Source organism: Pseudophryne corroboree, chromosome 1, assembly GCF_028390025.1.
Source record: "Pseudophryne corroboree isolate aPseCor3 chromosome 1, aPseCor3.hap2, whole genome shotgun sequence".
NCBI classification, from domain to species: Eukaryota; Metazoa; Chordata; class Amphibia; order Anura; family Myobatrachidae; genus Pseudophryne; species Pseudophryne corroboree.
The window spans coordinates 916,270,047-916,297,094 of record NC_086444.1 but is presented as its reverse complement, the minus strand read 5'-3'; the positions used below and the strand labels follow the sequence as shown (position 1 = coordinate 916,297,094).

General features: G+C 44.9%; 1 protein-coding gene and 1 long non-coding RNA gene across 5 annotated transcripts in view; one reads left to right on the top strand and one right to left on the bottom strand.

The window, feature by feature from the left end:
- The window catches only part of LOC134917711 (uncharacterized), a 144,599-nt gene that overhangs the window by 28,038 nt on the left and 89,513 nt on the right, over positions 1–27,048 (top strand). For 2 of the 3 annotated variants that reach the window (XR_010177431.1, XR_010177430.1), the window contains 2 exons: positions 10,351–10,441; positions 20,437–20,505. This is a non-coding gene — a long non-coding RNA (uncharacterized LOC134917711). Of the gene's footprint in view, positions 1–10,350; positions 10,442–20,436; positions 20,506–27,048 lie in introns of those variants that run through there. The other variant, XR_010177432.1, reaches the window with a different exon arrangement.
- Positions 10,210–27,048, bottom strand: part of LOC134917617 (uncharacterized) — a 109,482-nt gene continuing 92,643 nt past the window's right edge. For both annotated transcript variants that reach the window (XM_063920305.1, XM_063920306.1), the window contains 3 exons: positions 22,187–22,359; positions 20,448–20,613; positions 10,210–10,504 (listed from right to left, as the gene is read on the bottom strand). In XM_063920305.1, the coding sequence (XP_063776375.1) occupies positions 10,310–10,504; positions 20,448–20,613; positions 22,187–22,359 (534 nt within the window). In that variant the 3' untranslated portion in view covers positions 10,210–10,309. The remainder of the gene's footprint in view (positions 10,505–20,447; positions 20,614–22,186; positions 22,360–27,048) is intronic.

Genomic DNA, 27,048 nt, shown 5'->3' with positions numbered 1-27,048 from the left:
GACTCCCCCAGGGGAGCCCCAGCGTCATGCGGTGGATTTTGCAGAGGCCGGGGAGGACTTCTGTTCCTGGGAACTAGCTGTGTTGTGCAGCTTTCTTTTCCTCTGCCCTTACCCCTGGCAAGAAAGGACGATCCACGTACTCTTTTGCTTTTATTTGAACGAAAGGACTGCATTTGATAATGAGGCGCTTTCTTAGATTGTGAGGGAATATAAGGCAAAAAATTTGATTTACCTGCCGTACCTGTGGAGACTAGGTCCGAGAGGCCCTCTCCAAACAATTCCTCACCCTTGTAAGGCAAAAACTCCATACGCATCTTTGAGTCGGCATCACCCGTCCACTGTCGGGTCCATAAGACTCGCCTAGCAGAAATAGACATAGCGTTTATTCTGGAACCCAGTAAACTAATGTCTCTTTGAGCATCCCTCATATATAAGACAGCATCTTTTATATGCCCTAGGGTCATTAAAATGGTATCCTTATCAAGGGTCTCAGTATCCGCTGATAAGGAATCTGTCCATGCTGCTACAGCACTACAAACCCAGGCCGACGCAATTGCCGGTCTGAGTAACGTACCAGAATGTGTGTAAATGGGCTTCAAGGTAACCTCCTGCTTGCGGTCAGCAGGATCCTTAAGGGTAGCCGTATCTTGGGATGGGAGCGCTATCTTTTTTGATAAGCGTGTCAAAGCTTTGTCTACCCTAGGGGAGGAATCCCACCGTATTCTGTCCTGTGACGGGAAAGGATACGCTATTAGAATCCTTTTGGGAATCTGCAGTTTTTTGTCTGGAGTTTCCCACGCTTTTTCGCATAATTCGTTCAGCTCATGTGAAGAGGGAAAGATGACCTCAGGTTTCTTTCCCTTATACATGTGTACCCTCGTGTCAGGGAAAGGGGGTTCCTCAGTGATATGCAAACATCTTTAATTGCGATAATCATATATCGAATACATTTAGCCACCCTTGGCTGCAATTTTGCATCATCGTAGTCGACACTGGAGTCTGAATCTGTGTCGGTATCTGTGTCAACTATTTGGGATAGTGGGCGCTTCTAAGACCCCGAAGGTCCCGGCGACATTGGGACAGACATGGGTTGACTCCCTGACTGTACCCTAGCTTCAGCTTTGTCTAATCTTTTGTGCAATAAATTAACATTAGCACTTAAAACATTCCACATATCCATCCAGTCAGGTGTCGGCGCTGCCGACGGAGACCTAACATTCATACACTCCCCATCCTCCTTAGGTGAACCTTCAACCTCAGACATGTCGACACACACGTACTGACACACACACACACACACACACACACACACACACACACACACACACACACACACACACACACACACACACAGAAGCTCTTTTCTGAAGACAGGTTCCCCACAGGCCCTTTGGAGAGACAGAGAGAGAGTATGCCAGCACACACCCCAGCTCTATATGACCCAGGAAAAAAGAAAGAATGTTTACCCAGTAGCGCTTTTGTAGCATGTATATGCGCCAATGATGTGCCCCCCCTCTACTTTAAAACCCTCTTTCACCATGTGTCAAGCAGGGGAGAGTCCGGGGAGCTTCCTCTCAGCGGTGCTGTGGAGAAAAATGGCGCTGGTGAGTGCTGAGGGAGAAGCCCCGCCCCCTCGGCGGCGGGCTTCTGTCCCGCTCAAATTTCTTAATAACATGGTGGGGGCTCTTTTTATACATGTACAGTGCCCAGCTGTACATGTATATATGTGTATTTGCCACAGGCGGTTTTTATTGCTGACCAGGGCGCTCCCCGCTGCGCCCTGCACCCTTACAGTGACCGATGTGTGTGAGGTGAATGGGAGCAATGGCGCACAGCTTCACTGCTGTGCGTTACCTCTATGAAGATCAAGGTGTCTTCTGCCGCCTCTGAAGTCTTTTCCTCACATACTCACCCGGCTTCTATCTTCCGGCTCTGCGAGGAGGACGGCGGCGCGGCTCTGGGACGGACGGCGAGGGCAGGGCCGTCTTTTCGTATGGGCTCAATGGGCTCTTGCCCAAGGGCCCCAGGAGTATAAGGGCCCTAGGCTGATAGCTGAGGGTCCCCTCTTTCCAGGGGTACCAGATTTTTGAAAATCGGCCCTGGGGAACTGGAGATATCAGACTTGAAAGCAGTGGTCCCCATCCAAGCCTGTTAATTGCTCTTCCCAGCCAGATATCTCGGGTTCTGTCTGACTTAGAGTTTTTCTGAGGGTATAACCCAAAAGCTGGGACTCTCCCCTTTTGGTGGACTTTGGCAGCTTGTCTCTGCTGTGCCCAGAACCAGAGATATCAGCCTCCAAGCAGCTGGTCCCTGCTCCAGCTCCACACGCCTAATATGCAGTTTTAGATTTTCATTGGTAAATTGGTCTGGCTCCTGAACTCTGATCCCCAAGTCCCCAGAACCTTCTGAAAGGTGGGACTCTCTACTTTTTTTTATCCCATTCAAAGCTAAGAAATATATTTTTAGGAACTTGAGATATCTGCAGTCAAGCAAGCTGCCCTCCCAACGGAAAATGATAAACATTAAGGCCACTCCACTATCCACCCCTCCCCTACGTATTAAACACCCCCTACCACCCTGGAAGTGATGTATCAGGGCTTCTTCATTCAGCCCAAAGCCCCCTTCTACAGTTTAGCCCCATCTGTGCAGTAAAGGAATAATTGGCAGAAATTACTGCTCCAGGGGCCTAATTCAGAGTTGATCGCAGCAGCAAATTTGTTAGCAGTTGGGCAAAACCATGTGCACTGCAGGTGGGGCAGATATAACATTTGCAGAGAGAGTTAGATTTGGGTGGGGTGTGTTCAAACTGAAATCTAAATTGCAGTCTAAAAATAAAGCAGCCAGTATTTACCCTGCACAGAAACAATATAACCCACCCAAACCTAACTCTCTCTGCACATGTTATATCTGGCACACCTGCAGTGCACATGGTTTTGCCCAACTGCTAACAAATTAGCTGCTGCGATCAACTCTGGATAACTCCCCGCCCCCAGGTCCTACATGCCGAGTGGAAGATAGAACACCCCTACCGCCCGCGGGACATCAAAGCTCCCACTGATAGCAACCCCCCACTCCTACCGCTGGTGGATGGGTAGGGGGCCCAGTGCATTGCCGTGCCCAGGGGCCTACACTGCTGTTAAGACGGCCCTGGGCGAGGGTGAGACCTGCGTACCGATCCCTCTGGAGCTAATAGGGTCCAGTAGCCTAAGAAACAGAGCACTGAAACTCAGAGAAGTGGGTCTGTTTCTCTCTCCTCAGTCCCTCGATGCATGGAGTCTGTTGCCAGCAGGCTCCCTGAAAATAAAAAAACCTAACTAAAATACTTGCTTTTACAGGAAACTCAGGAGAGCTCCCTGAAAGCACCCAGTCTCCACTGGGCACAGTATCAAACTGAGGTCTGGAGGAGGGGCATAGAGGGAGGAGCCAGTGCACACCCAGATCCAAAGTCTTTCTTAAAGTGCCCATGTCTCCTGCGGAGCCCGTCTATCCCCATGGTCCTTACGGAGTCCCAGCATCCTCTAGGACGTTAGAGAAAATAAAATAAGAAAAATCCTCATATGCAATTTAATCTTCTGTACAATACGGAAATAACAGATCCTGGTTTAATGAAAAACAATTCAAGAATAGTACCTTGTACCTGGTACAGTTGTGCAGTTAGCTGTTAGGCTACACCTGGGGGTAGATGTATTACCAGGCACTGATCGTGCCGGTATGGCTGCGTAAGCAGGGGCACCGCTGCCATGTTTCCGTTCACAGGAAACGCAGGCGACATCAACAGCCGGCCACAAAAACAGGCCATGACAAGCCTGTGTTTCCTGGTGTACTTCCCCCAACGCCGAGTCATTGCACCTGGACACTTGTTGCTTGTCAATCATGGTGGCCAAAAATCACCTGCACGGTATCAAACCCACATTGTATCCAACCCAAACTGTATCCATCCTGCACTGAAACCTGCACTGTACTGACCCACACTGTATCTGACCTGCACTTACTCAGTTGCCCATTTGCGTGGAACATCATGGTCGCAGCCTGGGATCGTAAATGCAGCAAGGAGGTGTTTAACATCACCTACTGCATTTGCATTTTTAGTGATCACATTTGCAAAGCTGCCTGCATGCAGCTTTGCAAATGTGATCACTGCTGAATGAGGGCCTTAGATGCAAGCAAAGTCTATGTTAGATACATATGTTTATGATGCAATGAATGGCGCTCTATAATTACAATTATAATCTCTTCAAAGAACTCTTGTGTTGTATCTATAGATTGTGAGCTTGGGAGCACAGGGCCTTCCTACCTCTATGTCTGTTTGTTTTGCCCAGTTTTGTTCTATTACTGTTGTTCTAATTGTAAAGCGAAAAGGAATATGCTGCGCTATATAAGAAACTGCTAATAAATAAATAAATAAATAATTGTTTTGTAATATTCATTTTCAATGGAAGTTTGCCACCTACTGGCACTGCTCTGAACTGTTTACAATGTAAATTAAGACTAGCATTGCTTTTTGGCTAGTATTTGATTTCTATAAAAAATCAATACAGTATGTAGGTGTGTTTAAATAATTTATTCATAGATGCAATTTTCCTTCGTGCCCTTATGGATATGTGAATGATAAACAGTATGTTCTGAAAGTGTCTTGAATTGGAAAAAACTGTGACTTGTCTATGAGCCTGATTCAGATTTGTGGTGTGATCTGACGCTGGAAAAATATTTGAATTTCACCCATGGTGTTTTATTTGGCAAAGACAACAGTAAGGGGCAGGTGTTTCAAGGTCATTTTCCTGAAACTTTTGCTTAAAAAACGTATTTAACTGATATACAGGGTTACTGTAAAAGAAATAGATACTTTCAATGTATTATACTGTATAAACCAAAGTATTATCGATATAGGGCCTAGCACTATGGAGACTGAGATAGCAATTCTCACAAATCTGCTATTGATAAAAATTGCATGTGAAGAGCCGCCCAGAAAGATAAAAGATGCCCACTGAAGCATTCCCAGATCTAGACATTATAAGACTCGTAATGCATACGCATACACATGAGCACCATCAACATTTGCGGCTTACCCCAGCATACTCAAATCAGTGAGCATGAAGTCGCTTCAGGCATCCTGTTTTTGAATGCAGCGTTCGCAGATGACGTAATATACACGCCCAAAAAATGGCCATGACACGCCTGCGTTTTCCCAGCCACTCCCCACAATTGTCAAGTTGTGACCCACAAGCGGACATTTCCTGTCAATCAAAATGCGTTCTCTTTAGAATTAAGCTGAATACACAGAGTGGTCGCATTTTACCCTTCGCACACATAATGCGTTCACTGACCATGCACAGTCTGCCTATAATCGCTCACTGCGTGCAATCTCACAGTTGCAAATGGTAGTGAATCAGGCCCATAGTCGTAATACTTACATGGATATGTAGTATATGTCTGTGAGTTACATATGTTTTATGTGTGGCTGCTACGCCGGTAGAGAAAGCTATTGTGTGCTAGAATTATCGAAAACAAACTCTGTTTCTGTTGTACAGCGGCATGTTAGAAGTAGAACACGATATGGGAAATTTACGAACACTGGTTGTTTATGCAAAGGGAAAAGTTCTGGGAGGCCACCTGTACCAGAGGAACAAGTGGCTCGTGTCTGTGAGATCTACATACGCACAGGGCCGTCTTTTCGTATGGGCTCAATGGGCTCTTGCCCAAGGGCCCCAGGAGTATAAGGGCCCTAGGCTGATAGCTGAGGGTCCCCTCTTTCCAGGGGTACCAGATTTTTGAAAATCGGCCCTGGGGAACTGGAGATATCAGACTTGAAAGCAGTGGTCCCCATCCAAGCCTGTTAATTGCTCTTCCCAGCCAGATATCTCGGGTTCTGTCTGACTTAGAGTTTTTCTGAGGGCATAGCCCAAAAGCTGGGACTCTCCCCTTTTGGTGGACTTTGGCAGCTTGTCTCTGCTGTGCCCAGAACCAGCGATATCAGCCTCCAAGCAGCTGGTCCCTGCTCCAGCTCCACACGCCTAATATGCAGTTTTAGATTTTCATTGGTAAATTGGTCTGGCTCCTGAACTCTGATCCCCAAGTCCCCAGAACCTTCTGAAAGGTGGGACTCTCTACTTTTTTTTATCCCATTCAAAGCTAAGAAATATATTTTCAGGAACTTGAGATATCTGCAGTCAAGCAAGCTGCCCTCCCAACGGAAAATGATAAACATTAAGGCCACTCCACTATCCACCCCTCCCCTACGTATTAAACACCCCCTACCACCCTGGAAGTGATGTATCAGGGCTTCTTCATTCAGCCCAAAGCCCCCTTCTACAGTTTAGCCCCATCTGTGCAGTAAAGGAATAATTGGCAGAAATTACTGCTCCAGGGGCCTAATTCAGAGTTGATCGCAGCAGCAAATTTGTTAGCAGTTGGGCAAAACCATGTGCACTGCAGGTGGGGCAGATATAACATTTGCAGAGAGAGTTAGATTTGGGTGGGGTGTGTTCAAACTGAAATCTAAATTGCAGTCTAAAAATAAAGCAGCCAGTATTTACCCTGCACAGAAACAATATAACCCACCCAAACCTAACTCTCTCTGCACATGTTATATCTGGCACACCTGCAGTGCACATGGTTTTGTCCAACTGCTAACAAATTAGCTGCTGCGATCAACTCTGGATAACTCCCCGCTCCCAGGTCCTACATGCCGAGTGGAAGATAGAACACCCCTACCGCCCGCGGGACATCAAAGCTCCCACTGATAGCAACCCCCCACTCCTACCGCTGGTGGATGGGTAGGGGGCCCAGTGCATTGCCGTGCCCAGGGGCCTACACTGCTGTTAAGACGGCCCTGCATACGCAGCCCTAAGAACTAGAAGTCAACAACATGTGCAAATTTATAATTACAGATTACACAGCAGACGAATTGGGTTATCGTATTGATATCTGTTGTGTTACAAAAGGCCTCACACATAGAATATTTGTGCCCTAGAAACCTTCAGGGGAGGCAATCAATTTGCCGACTGTTGGGACCCCGGCGGTCAGGATACTGACGCCAGAATCCTGACAGCCGTTAATGCCGACAGCCAGAGTACCAGCTACAGGGGCTATTCCCACTCATGAGTGTACATGACACCCATAGAGTGGACTTGTAGCGATCGCCCCTCTGCCGGCATTCTGGCGGGCGGCATGCTGCTGTCGGGATACTAACAGCCGGCATCACGCACGCCGGCATTACATATGTATTCCACTTACAGACATATAATACAGTACATAGCCATGTAAGTACTTTGACTACAGTGTATCAGTAATACTTTACTGATTTTATAAAACATTGAAAGTGTCTGTTACTTTTATAGTAACCCTGTATATTAAACCATTAACGCATTCGATACCTGCCACGAAAATGAACACACTGCAAAATACCGCTATACAACGCATTTTTTTTCTCAAAAAGTGATATTTTTGAAATGTATCAAGCACAGAAAAGTATTTTCATCTTTGAATTTGATTGCTTTAGTTATCGCCATCTTTTGATCGTGAGGTAGAGTTTATTGAAAATGCATGGGGGAAATGCAACTTTCTCACCCCTCCTCTAAGTCTATGGGCCGGATTGAAATGCTGTCTCCCCCCTCCCGGCTGCGATTGCGTCCGTCGGCAGTATTCTAATGTTACTCCTGAAGGTAGCGAGCTGAAATGCGCCCAAATGGGTCTTTTCACGATCACACCCACTAGTTTAGTCGCGTTTAGGTGCTTGCCGACTGTACTTGGCGCGATCAGCACGATAACGGGGGCCATTTAAATATAGCCCCTATATCTCCTGTCGGGTGGTATTCATGTGACCGGCGGTCGGGAGACCGACAGTCACATGACCTCCTCCAGCATCCCGACCCCTCACTATCCCGATGGTCGGCATGCCGACCAACAGGGACTATTTCCACTCGTGGGTGTCCACGACACCCATAGAGTGGGAATAGAACCCGTGGCGACCGCAGGTCATCATGAGCCCGCAGCGTGGCGAGCGCAGTGAGCCTGCAAGGGGCTTGCTGCACTCGCCCCTCCCAGCCGGGATCCCGGCATCGGTATGCTGCCGGGATCCCGGCGTCGGTATGCTGACCGGTGGTCAGCCATACTACACCCCTCCTGTCACTGTAGACGGGATATAGGGGGCACGTGAAAATTTTAATTCCCCCCTATGTGTTGTTCCTCCTCTACCAGCACAGGGAGCATATATTTCTGGGAGACTGTTTAGATTTTCTCTACTTGTCAAAACATCTGATACCAACCCATTTACTCAAATTTAACTAAACTTAACAGGGGTAGGCAACCTGTACCATACTAGCATGCCCTGACAAACGTTTGATGGTAGGGGGTACTAAAACTGTGGCAGGGCCTGCTGGGATGTGTAGGTCCACAGCAGCTGGGGTGTCACAGGTTGCATACCCCTGACCCACTAGTTACTTCACTACCCAGTTTAACATGATCATTTGTTCTTTCATAATCTTTATTTGTCATATCCGAGACCATCAATGAAATCGCCAAAATATATTTTCCCATATAACCCTATAAAGGCCCTCATTCAGCTACGGTTGCAGTTTTGCTATTTTAGCAAAACTGCAACTGGCTGTGATTGCATGCTGGCAGCCGCCCAGCACAGGGCAAGGCCCTACCTGGAAGCGATGCGATCACAGTGCAATTGCAATCACATCGCTGAGTTGTGGATGCACCCCTGTCTCTACAGCCAGGCTGTAAAGGCAGGCGCAGGGTGGGCATTTTCCGGGTCGTATAGGTAGCACGTGGCATCACGTGGCTGCCACGAACCCGCCCCTGTTTTCGCGGGCCACCCAACACCACGTCAGCGCCCCTGCAACGACGCATCGCCGCCCAGCGAATGCCTCTGCCTGTCAGTCAGGCAGAGGCATTCGCTGCAGAGGCATTAGCATAACTAAGATGTGATTGCACCTCCCTTCCCGTACACACGGTTCCTGCGCGTGCACACTGCGGTAGCAAACAGGGAGATACGATCGCATCCCAATTTTGTTTGCTACTGAATACCCCCCAAAATGTATGACCCATAAGTAAGTCCATTCTCACACTGTTTTTTATTATCCCCAGGTGGTGCTGTAAATAATTCTGTATCATGTCCATCATTTATTTGACAATACAATTGCTTTGAAATAGTTTTAAAAATACTTATTTTATGACATTTTAATTACTTTTGCTATGGATGGTTTTCGTGGGCTTATGCTGAGACCATCTATCAACTTTTTTACTTATTGATGAAAATACACTTTTCACATTTAAATTCTGGGATAAAGAGGTGAGGACTTCTTCTGTAATGAAATCCTCACACCAAAGACACTCAGAAAAGGCAATCAGCCTCTCAATGTATTTACTGAAATTGTTTAACAATTATATTAATCATCCTTACATGACACATAAAATCACAGGGTATATGTTATCACTTTAGTTGTCTTTACCCCTTACAGGCTCCGAACGCTATACAGGAAGGAACCTTCCTACTAGAAATCAATCCAGCACTACGTACCCATCACTAATGATGACTACTTCAGGGGTGTATAGATCTCAAACGTTCGCATGCTGTGGCCTCTTGAAGTGTGCACACATACATGAGCCGCACTGCCCGAGCGCACACTGTGAGATGTGACGGCATCTCACATCTGCGAACGTCTCTGCCTGATTGACAGACAGAGGCATTGAGGAGGCGTCAACTTGGCGTTGGTGGAGCGCAGTCCAGACAACGCAGGTGAGTCTGGACCATTGATGTGGGGCAGGCCGAGGTGGCTGTGTGATGTAACATGCAGCCGCTGCAACTCGAAGCATGACGGGTAGCTGTCTGCCTTCGCAGCTAGGCAGAAGACTACCCTAAACATGCGAAAGCATCACCGCTGGAAGATGCTTTCACATGTTTGCAGGGAGGGGGGGACTGGATCTGGCATACAGGGCGGATTTGCCCTATGCTGGCCGTCCCCCGCATGTTAGAGTATTGGATCGTAGATGTGTGTTTTTTCGCACATCTTCGATCCATGCTAAATTAGGCCCCTAATGTGTCTCCTGATTTCTTTCAGGTATTAGTGCAGCAGTTCTAAGTATCAGTAGTCTACTCCTGACATGTAGCCCAGAATCCTTTCAGGTGATAAAATTGTACAGAAAACCTCAACTGTTTGAAAAATAAGGCAAATAAACAACAGTTAGTAAATCTTTGTTCGTATTAAATTTATTAATTTGAAAAATACAATAAAAATATATCTGCATAAATAGCATATAAATAAAATCCTGTAAACATTGGAAGATCTTAACAACACTGAGCTTAGATTTCATTCACTTCCTTCCTCTTAATTTTGTCTTCAGAAAGTGGTGGAATGAAATGGACAAACTCCAGGAGGTTCAAGAAAAGTCCCCTGTTAAATGGGTTGTAAAACTTTCCCCTCTCATCCATAAGGTAAGTGTACTTTTTCACATTCATCCTTTCATTTGTTGTTATGTTCACAGCTGCCATATAAACCTGAAATAAAAAAATGGAAAGTATATATATTCAATTCTACAGAATTCACAATGCTGAGTGATTAAAATTCTTTCAATTACCTCCGAGTCCTGACTCCTGCTGCCCTGGTCCCTGCCTGTCCCCCGCCAGCAAGAAGAAAACAAGACGTGGCGGTAACAGAGACGCTGCGATCTATACAACATGCCCAGCTAGCCCCCAGGATCCTCTCTGCGCCAGCCGCGGGAGCGTGATTACATCACAGTCCCGCTCCCAGCAGGCCAGGAAATGGAGGCGGTGTTTGGTGCCACACTTTCAGGACTGCCCGGCGTCCTCCAAGCGTGACAGCGCATGCGCCAGAGGGATGCTGGAGACCTCCGCCATTACTGGCTTTGTTTTTAAGTACCCCCGAGCAGTCCGCAGCGTACCCACGGGGGTACGTGTACCACAGGTTGGGAACCACTGCACTAAGGGAAGAATTAAATTCAGTGCCATGAGGTTTACTGTGCTCATCACTGTTTCTTTTTTTTAGCCAAAGTGGTCATTTTCATTCACACTTCTATGGAGTGTGAGGGAGTATTAGTGAATTACTGGTTTGTGAAGTGCCGCCACCTGACTGTTCTAGTAGCACTTCGGGCAACGGCATAACTATAGTGGGTGCAAGGGGTGCCAGAGACTTAGGGGGGCCAGGACCCAGGTTATAAAGCGGTACAGTATATCAATTTCCCAGATTTGTCTGCTAAGCAGTTGGGTCTGATCCATATGAAATGGAGACACATATAATATGAACTGGGGCACTGTAACTTGGCATAATTTGAACTGGAGGGCACTCTAATGTGGCACAGTATGAAAAGGGAACTGTAACTATATGAACTGGGGACACTGTATGTCATAATGTGAACTGGATGTTAAAGGAAAATCAAATAATTCTATATTTTGTTGTGATTATGTTATAAACTGTTCTCCATTTTAAAATCATTCTGTGATATCCTTTAAGTGATTTCTGCCTGACTTGCAAAAATGTTACCCACCAAGATTGTCTACATGGATACCAATGATAATTTCAAGACTGCTAACATGAGGCAACCTTCCAAGGACTGGTTTCATAACATATTTGTGAGAGATCCCAAAATGACTTTATATTTGTCCCAAATGTTTTCTATGTCACAAGTGCCATCTGGTGGTGATTTGGCTAATGTAAATAAACCTCTCTGACCTGGGGCGTAGCCAGAACTTTGCGGGCCCCATAGCAACATTTTGTGGGGCCCTGCTTCTAGAGAGACACCTCTCTGCAGCAGTTGTTCATTTTATGCCCCATAATAGTGCTCTAGTTTATTTTATGAATCATAGTAGTGCCCTAGTTCACATTATGCCCCACATTGTAGGGCCACCAGTACACATTACACAACACAGTACCTAATACACATTAGGACATGCAGTGCCCCTAGTTCATATTATGCCACACTCTAGTGCCTCCACTTCATACAGTGCCCCAGCTCATATTATGTAACATTATAATACCCTCCTGTTAATTTTAAACCACATTACAATGAGCAGGTCCAGGGGCATAACTAGATATACTGTAGACACCATGGCAAAAGTTTGTAAGGGCCCTTATGTACTACCCAATAGTGAAAAATGTATATAACATATGTAACTTTGACAAGCAAGATGGGCCCCTCTCAGCTCTGGGCCCCATATCAGCTGCACTCCCTGCACCTATGGTAGCTACACCCTTGTCTCTGACACCTCCCTAAGTCTTCCCCTCAACCAATGATATGTCTGTATTTTGGATTATTGTTAATGAATCAAGAATCTGTGATTAATGCTTTATATTGTGAAAATTCTGTATAAAGATGGTTTGATGAGATAAAGGGAGAGTGCTCAACTGTGAATTCTCCCGTGTCGACGTTATTGCATACACCAATATTGGACTATATTATTGCCTATATAATTAGATACCATACGATGCTTATTACCATGAATGGACTAATATCATTTATTTTCCTTATCAGTGGACACTGTGTGACACAATGTGTACTGGCAGCCCTACAATGTGACATCATGTATACTAGGTCATTACTATGGTTCAGAAAATTAACTAGGGCACTATCTATTATGGGGCATAAAATTAACACCTGCTGCAGAGAGGTGTCTCTCACAATGCACCGGGATAGGGGCCTTTTCAATATGTTGCTACGTGGCCCACAAACTTCTAGTTACGCCCCTCACTTCGAGGCCATCGCACTGAATTGAATTCCCCCCTAAACGACTGCATGTGGAACTTCTCTGTCTTTCATCCAAAACTATGAAATAGTGAACTGTACTTTCCAAATTCAGTCCTGGAGTATGGATAAAATGAAGGTCAATACACTTGACAAAAGAGGAAAAGGGATAAATCCTATTCCCCGTGATGTTTTCTGCAGGCGCAAATAAGTGCGGTTGCAAACAAAAATCTGCGCGTCGGGCACTAAAAGGAGCCGTGAGGGGTGGGAGTTCGGTGCTGTTTCCGGCATTTACATGCTGTGGCAATGGCGCCTTGCACCCTTTGCAGGGAATAGGACTGACCCCATCTCCTATATAATAGCCCAGATCTGTCACTCTGTGACTGTGTGGCTAATGCTGGGCGTGGCTAGGAGCTCTCATTGGGTTATCAGCAGGTCTATCACACCCAGTCCACAGTTGATTGGGCGAGAAACGCCCTCCCACACAAGTTACATCCAATGGGAGGCTCTGCCCTTTGGCTGCTGTGTGTTCCCAGATCAGGATTAACAATGGTGCTGATGGAGCTGCAGCTCCAGGTCCACACCCCAAAATAGGCCCACTGCATCTGCACCAAGTATCTGCACTGTAGATAGGGGAAAAAAAAACTTTTACAGCAGTGTCCTATGTCCTGCTGCCAGTCCGCCTTCCCCCTCCGGCATCAACAATCCCCACTCCCTAGCGGCGGCGCAGGTGGAACAAAAGCTGCTGCGGCCACTGGCATAGATGTGTATGAAAGCGGCGCAGCGGAAAGCTTTCATAGCCCTCCCTGTGCCGCATACTCTCTGAGCCCCGGAGCCTCCTCTGCGCGTAATGTCACAGAAGTGCCTCCCCGCCACAGCCGCACCCAGATCCCCAGAGGCCCTGACGAATAGAGTGGGTGATATCGCGGAGGGTAATGTCTGGACGCTGAATCAATGTAAAAGGTGACAGTGCTGTGCAGTGCAGTGGATGTGCAGTGTCATCCACTGGACGCTGAATCAATGTAAAAGGTGACAGTGCTGTGCACTTGCAGTACCTCCGCACCCCATCTGCGGCACCCCAACCCCTCCTCCACCACCCGTGGTGGCTCCGAATCCCCTCCCCCACCCGCAACACCACCGCACCCACCCCACCCCCACCTGCGGCACCCCGCGACCACTCCTCTCCCACCCGCGGCACCCATGCACTTGCCCCTCCTCCACCCACGTCACCACCGCACCAGCCCCTCCCCCACATGCGGCACCCCCACATCCGCCCCTCCCCCACCCGTGGCACCCCCAGACCCCCTACCCCATCCGCTTCTCCCCCGCACCTGCCACTTCCCCAACCACAGCACCTACTAGGTGATTCATCAGGCCCTGCGTGCGCTGTTCACGCCGTGGCAAGGGGCTACGACCCCTTAACCATTGCAAGCCCTTTGTTCGTGCAATATTTAACCACTCACACAATTATGATTGGATGTAATACTCCATATAATACAAATATTGCACGCCACAAGGGCGTGCAAGGGTTAAGGGGGCATAGCCCCTGACGATGGTGTGAAGAGCGCCCGTAGGGCGCAATGAATTACGTAGTAGTGTTTAATGGAAGATATACAGTATACAATATATTTGACCATAGAGTAAAATCAGGGGAAAATTAGAGACGTTTCTAAAATGTTTTTCCTTTTAGAACCAACAATAATCAGCCAATTACGTCAATAGAAAGGAGTGTCTCAGTGATACTACAGGCTACGTTTTACTGACTATTCATCTACCATACCTATACCTGGGTATAGGCAAGTATGGTAGATTAATATCTGCTATATTCCACTTTCAGATTTTGTTTGTTATTGACATTAACATACTGGCACTCTATAGAATAGCCTGCATAGGTGGGTATGTGCCACAGGTGCTTCAGCACTGCAAGTTGACATAGCAGACACACTGCACAGTACAATCCCCTCTGCTACATTAAACTGTCCCTCCACCAATCACAAATAAGCTGTCCCTCCACCAATCACAAATAAGCTCTCTCCTTCTTACTAAACCTGAGATAGAAGGCCATGCGCAGGGGCGTAGCCAAAAATTTGTGGGCCCCATAGCAATATTTTGAAGGGCCCCTGTTCGAATGCTTCTAGAGATATACCTATCCGTAGCAGTTGTAAATTGTATGCCCTGTGATAGTGCCCTAGTTGATTTTCTGAGCCATAGTATTGCCTTAGTTAATGTTATGCCCCATAGTAGTGCAGTAGTTTATTTTATGAATCATAGTAGTCCCCTAGTTGACATTATGTTACATTGTAGAGCTGCCAGTACACATTATGTAACACAGTATCCCCAATTCTTATTATGACATACAGTGCCCCAGTTCATATTATGCCCCATTACAGTGCCTCCACTTGATATTGTGCCACATTACAGTGCCCACAGTTCATATTATGTAACATTATAATGCCCTTCAGTTCATTTTATACCACATCACAATGATCAAGACCATGGGCATAACTAGATGTATTGTAGGCACAAAGGCAAAAGTTTGTAAGGGCCCTTATGTATCTACTAATGTAAAATGTGTACAGCACATGTCACTGTGACAGGGAAGTGAAGGTGGACCCCTCTCCGCTCTAGGCCCCATAGTAGCTGCACGCCCTGCACCTATGGTAGCTACTCCCTTCTACATAACACATATAACTGTGACAGGGAAGGTGGGCCCCTTTCAGTTCTGGGCCCCATAGCAGCTACACTGCCTGCACCTTGGATATGCGTGTGATTGGTGGAGAGAACCTCTTCGATGGAAGGGAGCAATAAGGTGCTGTATATGTGACCAGAACAAGACTAACAGCTATGACACAGACCTGCCTCAGCAGATGTATGGAGAGTTTGCATACTATTTATGTTTCTTAGGCAGAATATGAATGAGCAAGTACACACATGGGGGGGTAGCCAATCACCCTCCTTCAGGCGTGCATGCTAGTCTGATAGACCAGCTGCCAGTGTGTACCCAGCATTAAAGTGGAAACCTTGTTTTAACTTATATTATCACAACTGTAATACACAAAATCAATATACTTCTTCTTAAGACCAACAGACCATGAAAAACCATAACAAAATGTATTGCTTATTTCTAGAAGTACATTCAGGGTGATCACAAAGTAGGCTATGGCAATGCAGGAAATACAGTATGCAGGAAAATGCCAAATGTCGAGCTGTTTCATGTTTTTGTTCGATACTGTAAAGCTGTGAGGTATGCACAAACCAATCACTACTCTCCCGAAATGGCTGGGAGGCTCACGAAAATTGGGTGGTGCTCCTGGCTATTGGAAGAGTTGTCAAGTCTCCTGGGGGCAGCCATGACATGCCACCCAGCAGCCCAAGTGAAGTGGATGGTCTGGGCAGCTGATGACGCAATTCACTCTGAACTGCATTATATTAGCCATGCCCCCCCACTGTAAAATGCTTGTAATATCGGCATTGTATAGCAAGGGGGCGTGGCTATGATAACATGATCACATTCGCCATGCCCCCTGTACCAACTCCTATGATGTTTCGCTCCCTGTCCCCTATGTCCCGTCACACCCACCCTTACCGCCCCCTGCTGTGCCGACCTGGCTTCCCCCTCACAGAGGGGGCAGCCAAAATGTTGGCAACTTTGACCAAACAACAACTAAAAATAATAATAATACAACCCTTGTTGACCAGTGTACAGATTATTCAAGGACCTCTCTACAGCATATTATGATTGGCTTTCTAAAGGATATTACTTGTATATCAGGCTAACAAGATAGAATACTACAGGTGCGCAAAGAAAGGCTGCTGTTTGTGATGGTGGAGAGTGTCACCTACACTCAAAGACAATGGCAGAAAAAGAGGGGAACCACCAGACAAAAAGCGCACACAATACAGATACTTAAACGATACAAATCCTTCAAAGTCACAGGCGATTATTGATATTTAATATTCTTCAGATGTTCATCAGCACCTCAGAGATGAACAGATGAATGCACAAAAATAGTGTAATTCTGATAATTTAATTTGATTCAGTGAATATACTAAAGACTCGTACCGGAATCTGTAGTCTACCAAACCAATTGTACAAAATGAGAACCCAAGGGAGTGGAAACTGCTGTATAAGAAGGCCAATTCACTACTTCTCTCAGTCCCTATGGGGATATTCACTCCAGATTACATGTAAAATAAAGAAGACTCTCCATAGTGTAAAACTAAACAATACATTTATTAAAATGACATAAAATAGACAAAATGAACTCCCACCAGAAAAATTGGTCTACTAGACAAAAGTAGACAAACAATTGTAGAACAGTTTACAATATCCAAATGACAATGTAGACTATGAGACTCCTACCAGATGGAATTGTCTACTTTAAAGGTAGACAAACGCGCAAGAACCATTGAGAACATCAGGCGTCCCTGGAAACATACTTCTGGTGCCGGGGTAGACGTTCAGAGTCCACAGACTTTCCTCGCCAAAGCGTTTTGATACAAAATGTATCTTTCTCAAGGCATCCGGCTTTATCCGGCTCTATGTGCCATTTCCAAAATGCTAATTATTGCAATCCACTCACTAGTTATATTACAGTCAGGCTTCTGCCAGCCTAACTTGCACATTTTGCCTAACTTGAGACCTGAGGGGATATTTATCAAACCTTCAAAAATGTAAAAGCAAAGTTGTTGTCTACAGCAATAAGATTCCAGCTATCATGTGACTAATACATTCTAGAAAATTATAGATGGTTCTGCTATGGGCAACACCTCCCCTTTCCATTTTTAGAAGGTTTGATAAATCTTCCTGTCAGATTACATATTTGTTGTGGGCACAGATCTGAGGCCGCTGGGCAGTGTTGGTGAGAACTGGTTTGATTGAAACTAGGTTCATGGATCGCTCTTTCTTATAGTTCGAACAGTTGAAAAGTTTGAAGGCGGAGGTACTTCTGGACTACCTGACTGTGGAAGTAAACCACCAAAGACTAGGACACTCAAGGATATGGTGTTTTATGGACTGTGTCAGGAACGCGATAAATACGGGATACACACTAGGTCATGCACCTTCTGCAGGTAGTATATAATATAGATGCCAGATATTGTAAGCAGTGCAGGGTAGCTGAGACTAGCACAGGAATAGCAGACGATGTAATGGAAACTGTTTGCAGGAATATTCTGGTGAAGACTGCTCACAGAGAACAAGTAAGTCTGCAGGTTGGTTAGTGCAGAAAAGCCCTCAGGATAACTTGGTACCGGTATTGGCTGCACAGAGGAAGTACGAGTAGAACTCCAGCAGGTCTTAACTGGAAGCACTGGTGTATGAACGGCTGAGCACTGTCAGGAAGGTAGGAACAACTGAAGAGCACTAGCATTGTGCTATAAGATGATCACAGGAGCATAGATGTACAGGGTAGTAACATCAGATGAAGTCAGCAGACAGAGCTAACTGATCGGGACCCGGAACAATGGTGAGACAAGTTGTACTGACACTGTGCTGGTGTACCTGGCACTGGCACTGTGCTGGTGTACCTGACAGGATTAAATAGAGTGCATAGGAACAAGATAGGCTGAGGAAGAACATGTGCAACAATAATGTCACTGATAGGGTCAGAACTCTGTCACCCAGGATCCATGCTGGCTGTAGCATAAGGAGTCTGCACAGCGGAGGCATGCCATGAAGAATAATGACAACGCTGGAGAGGGTTTAATGGGCCGTGATGTGACAGTACACCCCCCTCTTATGGGTGGCCTTTTAGGTTTGAAACAAAAGTCTTTATGGAATCTCTGAATGAGAGCAGGAGCATGAACATCTCTTGCATTAGTTAAAGCTCGTTCCTTCAGACCGTACCCTTTCCAATCTATAAGATACTGGAGTTGACCTTGATTACACCGGGAATCAATCATTTTCTTGATCTCATGTTCCACTCCATACTGAGTATGAATTTTAGGAGCTTTGGAAATGCTAGTGTGAAATTTGTTATTTATTAAAAGTATACACCACTGGGTTAATGACTTGCAAAATGGTATACAGCCCTATAAATCGGAGTGCAAATTTAACTGAAGGAACCCTCAGCCATAAATTCCAATTTGAAAGCCATACCTGATCCCCAGGTTTCAACATGGGTATAGCTCAACGCTTCCTGTCACTTTTTTTTAACAAACAGATGCTTGTAACAAAGCAGAGCAAACTCTTTTCCAATTGTTAGCAAACTGAAGAAGTGCTAATTAGGAGGAGGTCTTGAATGGAAGCAGAAGCACACTGGTGTATAAAATGATGAGCACCAACAGGAAGGTAGGAACCACCGGAGAGCACTACTACAGTGCTATAAGATAATCACAGGAGCGTAGAAGCACAAGGTAGCAACCAACATCAGGCGAAGTAAGTAGACAGAGCTAACTGACAAAAACAAGCGGAGTCATTCCGAGTTGATCGTAAATTTAGCACAGCTACGATCATTCACACTGACATGCGGGGGGACGGCCAGCACAGGGCTAGTCCGCCCCGCATGTCAGTGCCGCCCCCCCCCCCTCCCCGCAGAAGTGCAAAGGCATCGCACAGCGGCGATGCCTTTGCACTTCTAGAGTAGCTCCCGACCAGCGCAGCTTTAGTGTGCTGGCCAAGAGCTACTCGTCGCTCCCCGGCCCGCAGCGGCTGCGTTTGACGTCACGCAGCCACCGAGGCCCGCCCTCCCTAACGGTCCAGCTATGCCTGTGTTGGCCGGACTGCGCCCCCTAAACGGCGGCTTAACGCCTCAGTCCAGCCCCCTCCCGCCCAGCGACTGCCTCTGCCTCAGAGGTGATCGCTAGGCAACATCGGCTGGCATGAGCCGCCGCGCAGTGCAAGAAACTGCAGCGAGCGATCGGGTTGGAATGACCCCCTAGGAACAATGGTGAGACAAGTTGTACTGGCACTGTGCTGGTGTATCTCGGAGGCTTAAATCCCAAGGGAGGTAACGTTATTGTATACATCTAGTGCCATTGTATAACATTTGAGTCTTTGAGTCTGTCTGCATTAGAAAAAGATAGCGTTGCCTGCCTAAACAAATTGCAACAAGTGCAATCAGCAAGATGTGCACACAAGTGGATTACAAATAGCTATAACCTACAGGTGCAACACTGAACTGACATCTACTCTATCTGCATTTTTGGGTCAAAAATTGACCACACATATACGGCAAACACATCCAGTTGTGTTAGACTAAGACTGAGCATGATGAGACCACACATGAAACAATGAATGACTAATTAAACAAATTGTTAAATTCATTTTTTTCCTTGTGTTGGCTATGTATACAAGTAGGTGTCTTTAATGTCATAATTTAATAAACTAGCACATTACTGATTAAATATTAAACTAACCAGTTATGTATAATGGGGGTAATTGCAAGTTGATCGCAGCAGGAATTTAGTTAGCAATTGGGCAAAACCATGTGCACTGCAGGGGAGGCAGATTTAACATATGCAGATAGAGTTAGATTTGGGTGGGGTGTGTTCAATCTGCAATCTAATTTGCAGTGTAAAATAAAGCAGCCAGTATTTACCCTGCACAGAAATAAAATAACCGATCCAAATCTAACTCTCTCTGCACATGTTAAATCTGCCTCCCCTGCAGTGCACATAGTTTTGCCCAATTGCTAACTAAGTTCCTGCTGCGATCAACTTGGAATTACCCCATATATACTTTTAGACATACAGGACTGCATTTTGTGACACAGTGTCCTTTTCCATAAGGAGCAACTTACAGACATCCCAGTCATCATAGCAGAAATAAATCCGATAATGGAAAGGAACAGAAACCCCATTCCAATTAACAGGCTCCGGCCTTCAACGTTAAACCAGTTCCAACATAGGTAGACAGCGATGAGACAGTTGATGCACATGTTTACTAGGAAACCCACGAAGAACACTCTGTGAAGTAAATATATATTATACATTAACACGACGTATTATTATAACATTTATCAGAAAATCATTTGTCACCTATTGCTTCTATTCTCCTCTTTTGTAAATTGTTATGTGTAAAATAAAATGATGTTGATGAACACCAAAAGTGTTTCACAGTGTAAAGGTAAGGGTACACATTAGGACGACCGGCAATTGGTCTGGCGGGGCGATTGCGATTTCTCTTTACCTTACTCCATGCCAGATTGCCAGTACACACTAGCCTGATGTAATGAACGATTCATTACATGCATCAGGTTGCATGCAATATCTTCCGGCTGGCTGTGCAGCATGCGACACTCGGGAGCGTGTAATAGTGCGTACCCACTGCATGATGTAGACTAGTTGTAGTGCCAATATGGCAAATTGTGCCGACATCGTGCAAGTGTCACCCTAAAGGTGAGCACACACGGCACAATGTGCCACTGAACAACACATCATGCCCGGCGAGGGGCTGGCAACGGCAAGTGCATGCACATTTGCCGATGCCGGCATCGACGAACGGCATCAGGTGGGGGAAGGGGGTGTGTGTGAGCTGGGGCTATGCTGCATTCGGTAGCATGCCATTGCTAACGACAGCCCTAGATCTTCTTGCATGTTCAAAAAATCTGGGGCTGTCATTAGCGACCTGCGGGTGCGTGCATCGCCATTGGTATCGTTCATATACATGGAACGATGTAAACGATGTGTCGTTCCGATTGATCGGGAGTGCCCACATCGTTTGTTAAATCTATCCATGTGTATGCACCTTAAGACAGGTCCTCACAGCATGACCATTACCCTGTGACTTATGCTGTGCAGCCAGAAACTTTTTCTCTATATATAATTTGCTACATGTTCCAGATGCAAAGACCAAGAGCTACCAGGAGCTATGACTAGGATAACACAGAACACAGAGGCTTTTTCTTAAAGGGAATGCTATACTAGAGCAATAATGTGTCCTGGTTTCTTAAGGCAAACCTATTTTATCCACTTGAAATCTTTAACTTACAGATGCTGATTCTGAGTTGGGAGCAAAGCAAACATAGCAAGTAACTGTGCACACTGGCAAATCATGTTGCACTGCAGGTGGGGCAGATTTAAATCATGCAGAGAGATTACGGGGCCAATTTAATTAGATGAGGTAATTTACCGCAACGGGAAAAGGTTGGTAGCCTCGGGCATTGACGCCTGGGACTATTCAATTACAGCCTCTTTTCCTCGCCTGATAAATGACATATGTACAATAAATAATAAAAGATGCCCAAAATATCTCATTTTGCAAAGCCATTGATTGGTTAATATTAAACAGATAATTACCAAACAAAACTTTATCTCCTATTCTGATTGTCATCACATAACGCTAAAAGGAAACACATTACAGCTGCTGCTCTAACTAACTTATGCAGCATACAGTGAGTGCTTCCTGCTGTTTATTACAGATCAGCATTACAGTGCACAACAAATCAATGTAGGATGTTAAGAATTTAATGAGATTCATACACTCACTATAGCTACAAGTGACAGAAAATAATGTGGATAAATAAATGAAAGCCCAAACCTATTATTGCGTCCAACATCATTATAGACATAAGGACAATAGTGATCGAAATGTGACACGCAGCGGTTTGTGACCCGACAATGCTTAGAGCGCAGTGGCTTCACAAGGTGACAAGTGTGGCAAAGTCTGTTTAGGTTTTTTTTGCCATTTTTCCAGTCATAAAAATTGATAGCCTAAAAGGAAAAATAAATAAAATCATAATAATAGAAATCAGCGTAAATTATACAACTAGAAGATTATACCAACATGATTTTGGCCCCTTTCTAGGCTGCTAAAGAAGAACGCCACTTATTTTTTCAAAGACTGTTAGTAGGAACTAATATAAAAGACTGTTATTAGGAACAAGTATTATTGAAACTTTGGGGTCTTGAGCTTTGGAAACTCAAGTTTAACCTTACTAATTTAGTAAGGATTATTATATAAAAAATTGGTTAAAGTGGAGTTCTTCAATTAAATATATTAGGCCCAAGTATACATATGCACTAAAACTAGTCAGTTATATTGTTTTGTTTTGCTATGCAAACTTGTGTCTGGACACTGCTGAATACATTTTTGTGTTATCTTCTCTGCAGGTGAGATGGAAAATCTCTTTCTTAGTCACTTCACTTGTCTTTTGTTAGCGGTGAGAGAAGTCACTTCTGTCATTTGTGCCCACTATTATCATAATGACCTCTACAATATTTGAATTTAGGGGCTAAATAAGAATATTAAGTAATCTAATATTCCAGGCAGAATACTAAAATGAGCTCTATTCTCGCTCTAAATTTGATGTTATTTTCCTTAAACCCAGTTTACATAATCTTTCTTGGAAAATAATTGACTATCAAAATTCCGATGTTGCTCATTGGATACTGAAACATTTCTGAGAAAATCCCTCCCACAGCCTCAGTCCCATTGTCTTATTAAACAATAGATTGGTCAGGCTGAAGCTTAGGACACCGACATTGGAGGGCACAGCTGAGGCTGCTGGACACCACTAAAAATAAGCTTGTTTCTGAAATGCACATCATTATTCTACTTAATGCTGGTGGGGGCCGCATATGTTGTTATTCACCTGGGCATGCAGGTCTAGTAATTCAAATGCTCCAGTGTCTGGTGTAGCAAGCAGTCCCCTCCCCTTCAATTCTGTCACAGAAGCTCTGACCCCGAAGTAGACGAGAAGCTGAAGATCAACGGGATCAGACTTATTCTAGCAGTGTGTGTACAGAAAACACTTACAAATTGCCTGGTATGCTTGTTTACATGTAATACTAGTAAGCTATTTTTTTAAAATTAAATATAAATTTGTGATATTTCTGAATAGCACAAAATCATCCTACTTAACCCAAAACCTAAAATGATGGAATTACTATACCTAGGCATAGTATGGCAGTCATTATGAAGCTCTCTGTATTGCATAGCATTCACTAGGATACTATCTATATCTTACGGCAGTCACTAAGATGCACTTTTCATTCTACATCAGTCACTATTATGCTGTCTAGATTGTATGGCAGTCACTTGGATGCTCTGTATATTGTATGGTGGTCACTAGGATGCTATTTGTGTTTTTTGGCAGTGTCTATGATGCTATATATATTGTACAGCATTTACTAGGATGCTGTCTATATTGCATGGCTATTACTAAAATGCTCTCTTTATTGTACACTATAATTTGAATGCTCAGTGTGTTGTATATCAGCCATTAGGAATCTTTCTATATTTTATATCAGTCATTAGAAATCTCTCATACTGTTTTGTTGTAACTAGGTTATATTGTATTGTGGACGCTAAGATGGTCTATGTATGCCGGTCAGTAAGATGCTGTCTCTTTTGTATGTCAGCCTGTAGAATGATCATGTATTGTATGGTAGTCTTTAAAATGCTCCCTCTACTGCATGGTGTTCTCTAGATCACTCATTATATTTTGCCTCTGTATTGTGTGTCAGTCTCTGGAATGCTCTCTGTAGTGAATATCTGCTCTCTGTATTGTTTAATCTGTCTCTGGAATGCTCACTGTATTGTACATACTGTACAATACGTCTCTAAAATTTGTGTCACTGTTGTGATTCATAAAGTAAACATTAGTGGCAGTAAGGAGACTTAATCAGGCCATGCTACTTTATTTTTTTAAATGATTGGTTAGCAAAGCATGCTACAGCACTCTTTTTATCCATCCTCCCTCAATCTGTTAACATACAGTATCCCACTTAAAAAAATCAAAGCAAGTACTGCCAGTATTGTACAATTGGCCTTACCTGTATAATTATTAATTATTATCTCAGTAAGCAAAAGTGAGATTGCAGAATTTATTTATGCCACATATCCCTTTCACATATATGAGCAGATTGTTCACATATGTAGTTTTAAAATGTTTTTATTTATTGAGTTTAATTCCACTTTCACATTGGCAGTTTTATATGTGTCACGTCCGAGGATCGGATTTGGATCGGACAGGCATTTGTGGGCAGAGATAGCTTGGAAGGAGCGTGAGTGAAGTGAGGAGACATTAACGAGGCTTTGCACATGAAACTTGAAATTAGGCAGATACTCCAAAAGTAAATGAAACATGAGCAATACTTTATTAAAACTGATACTGTAGATCACTGCTGATTCTGAAAAAAGAATAATAAAAAAAAAGTGTTGACCAGCCTGGGTCCGGAATGTTGACCCTGAAGAAGTCCTTGAAAGATGCAGGTATAATAGCAGATACACTTGGTACTTCAAAATCAACAGGCTGTAACTAGATCAAAGCAAACACTGAATATGTAAGAGCTCAACACAGACCTGTTACTTCCTGAGAAAAGACTGCTGTACTGCCTAGTGTCAGCAGGAAATCACCTGTATACCCAATGGTGCTCAGAGATTGGATGCTGTGATCAGCTGGCTGGAAGGGGCTCCAGGATAGGACAATGGAAGATCTGCTGACAGAATCCAAGATGGCAGCGCCCAGGTCTGTTTTTGGCGGGAACTCTTGATTAGGCCCAAACACCAGGAGGTAGACATCATGGAGGATAATGATGTGACAGCGAACAGAGGGGGTCATTCCGAGTTGTTCGCTCGCTGCCGATTTTCGCAGTGCAGCGTTTAAGTGAAAAAACGGCAAAAATGCGCATGCGCATGGTACGCAGCGAGCATGCGCTAAGTACTTTCACACAAAACTTTGTAGATTTACACAAGCTCGAGCGACGTTTTTTCATCTCTCGAGTGTTCGTAGTGTGATTGACAGGAAGTGGGTGTTTCTGGGCAGAAACTGGCCGTTTTCAGGGAGTGTGCTAAAAAACACAGGCGTGCTAGGTAAAAATGCAGGAGTGGCTGGCCGAACGCAGGGCGTGTTTGTGACGTCAAACCAGGAACTAAACGGACTGAGATGATCGCAGTCTAGGAGTACGTCTGGAGCTACTCAGAAACTGCAGGGAATTATGTAGTAGCAGTTCTGCTAATCTTCGTTCGCTATTCTGCTAAGCTAAGATACACTCCCAGAGGGCGGTGGCCCAGCGTTTGCAATGCTGCTAAAAGCAGCTAGCGAGCGAACAACTCGGAATGAGGGCCAGAATCAGCAAACGCAGTGCAGCACCGCTCACTGACTGCGGTAGTTGCTGGAACTTCACCTAAGAACCGTGCCAGAGCACCCCTGCTTGAACCATGAGCAATGCTCGGAAGCAGCGTAACCAGCCCTCTGCGCCATCCAGGACAGACATCGCAAAGGTAAGAAAGTTTTTATACTCCGGAGCGTGACAATATGTAAACTAATTCCTAAGGGTATAAAACTGAAGATGTTTTATGTCTTTTATGAAGGACCATTTTTTATTTTCACTTAGAATGGTAGACAAACTCGAAAAAAGATGAAAACTTTGACCCTTTCACAGTGATGTCAGCCTCAGGATACAACCTTAACCCAAAATTATGAAAGCTTGGGGTAGGTGACACTATTTGTACTTGGGTGAATAATTGGCTGTTCAATAGGGAGCAGCGAGTGGGGATTAATGGGATGTACTCTGAATGGTCTTCAGTGCTCCATGGAATACCGCAGGGTTCAGTACTGAGACCATTGTTGTTTAACATATTCATTAATGACGTAGGAGAGGGACTGGAAAGCAGTGTAAATTTTCGCAGATGATACTAAGCTATGTAGAGTAACTAATTCATACAAGGATGTTGAGTCTCTACAGCAGTGTTTTTCAACCACTGTGCCGTGGCACACTAGTGTGCCCTGAGCAGTCTCCAGGTGTGCCACCATAGAAGCAGAGCCAGGCCCGTCAGTGTTTTGCTGCTACTGAGGCCCTGGAACGATCAATACTGGTGGGTTTAGTGGTTGCAGAGCCAGTTGCGATTTTGGGCCCGGGCAGTGTTGGGCTTTTCTGGCTTTCTCAGATGTGGCTCAGGCGTTACCTATGGAGAAGCTGCGACATGACATCCTAGGACACGCAACTGCACCATGCATCACCATTATGAGTGTGCCTTGGCAATATTTAGATCTTGTTCAGTGTGCCGCGAGTTGTAAAAGATTGAAAATCTCTGCTATACAGAATGACTTATCTAGACTTGAGGTCTGGGCGGATAAATGGAGAATGAGGTTCAATACAGACAAATGTAAAGTTATGCACTTTGGGACTAAGAACATTCAGGCAGCCTATAAACTAAATGGGGAAAATGTAGGGATAACAGTAGTTGAAAAAGATTTGGGAGTGCTCATCGACAATAGACATAGTTGCAGTACGCAATGTCATAATGCAGCAACAAAAGCAAGTAAGGTGTTAGAATGTATAAAACGGGGAATGGAGACTAGGGATGAGAGTGTAATCTTACCACTGTAAAAATCATTGGTATGGCCACACCTCACTATAAAAAAGATATCTTGGAACTCGAAAAGGTTCAGAGGC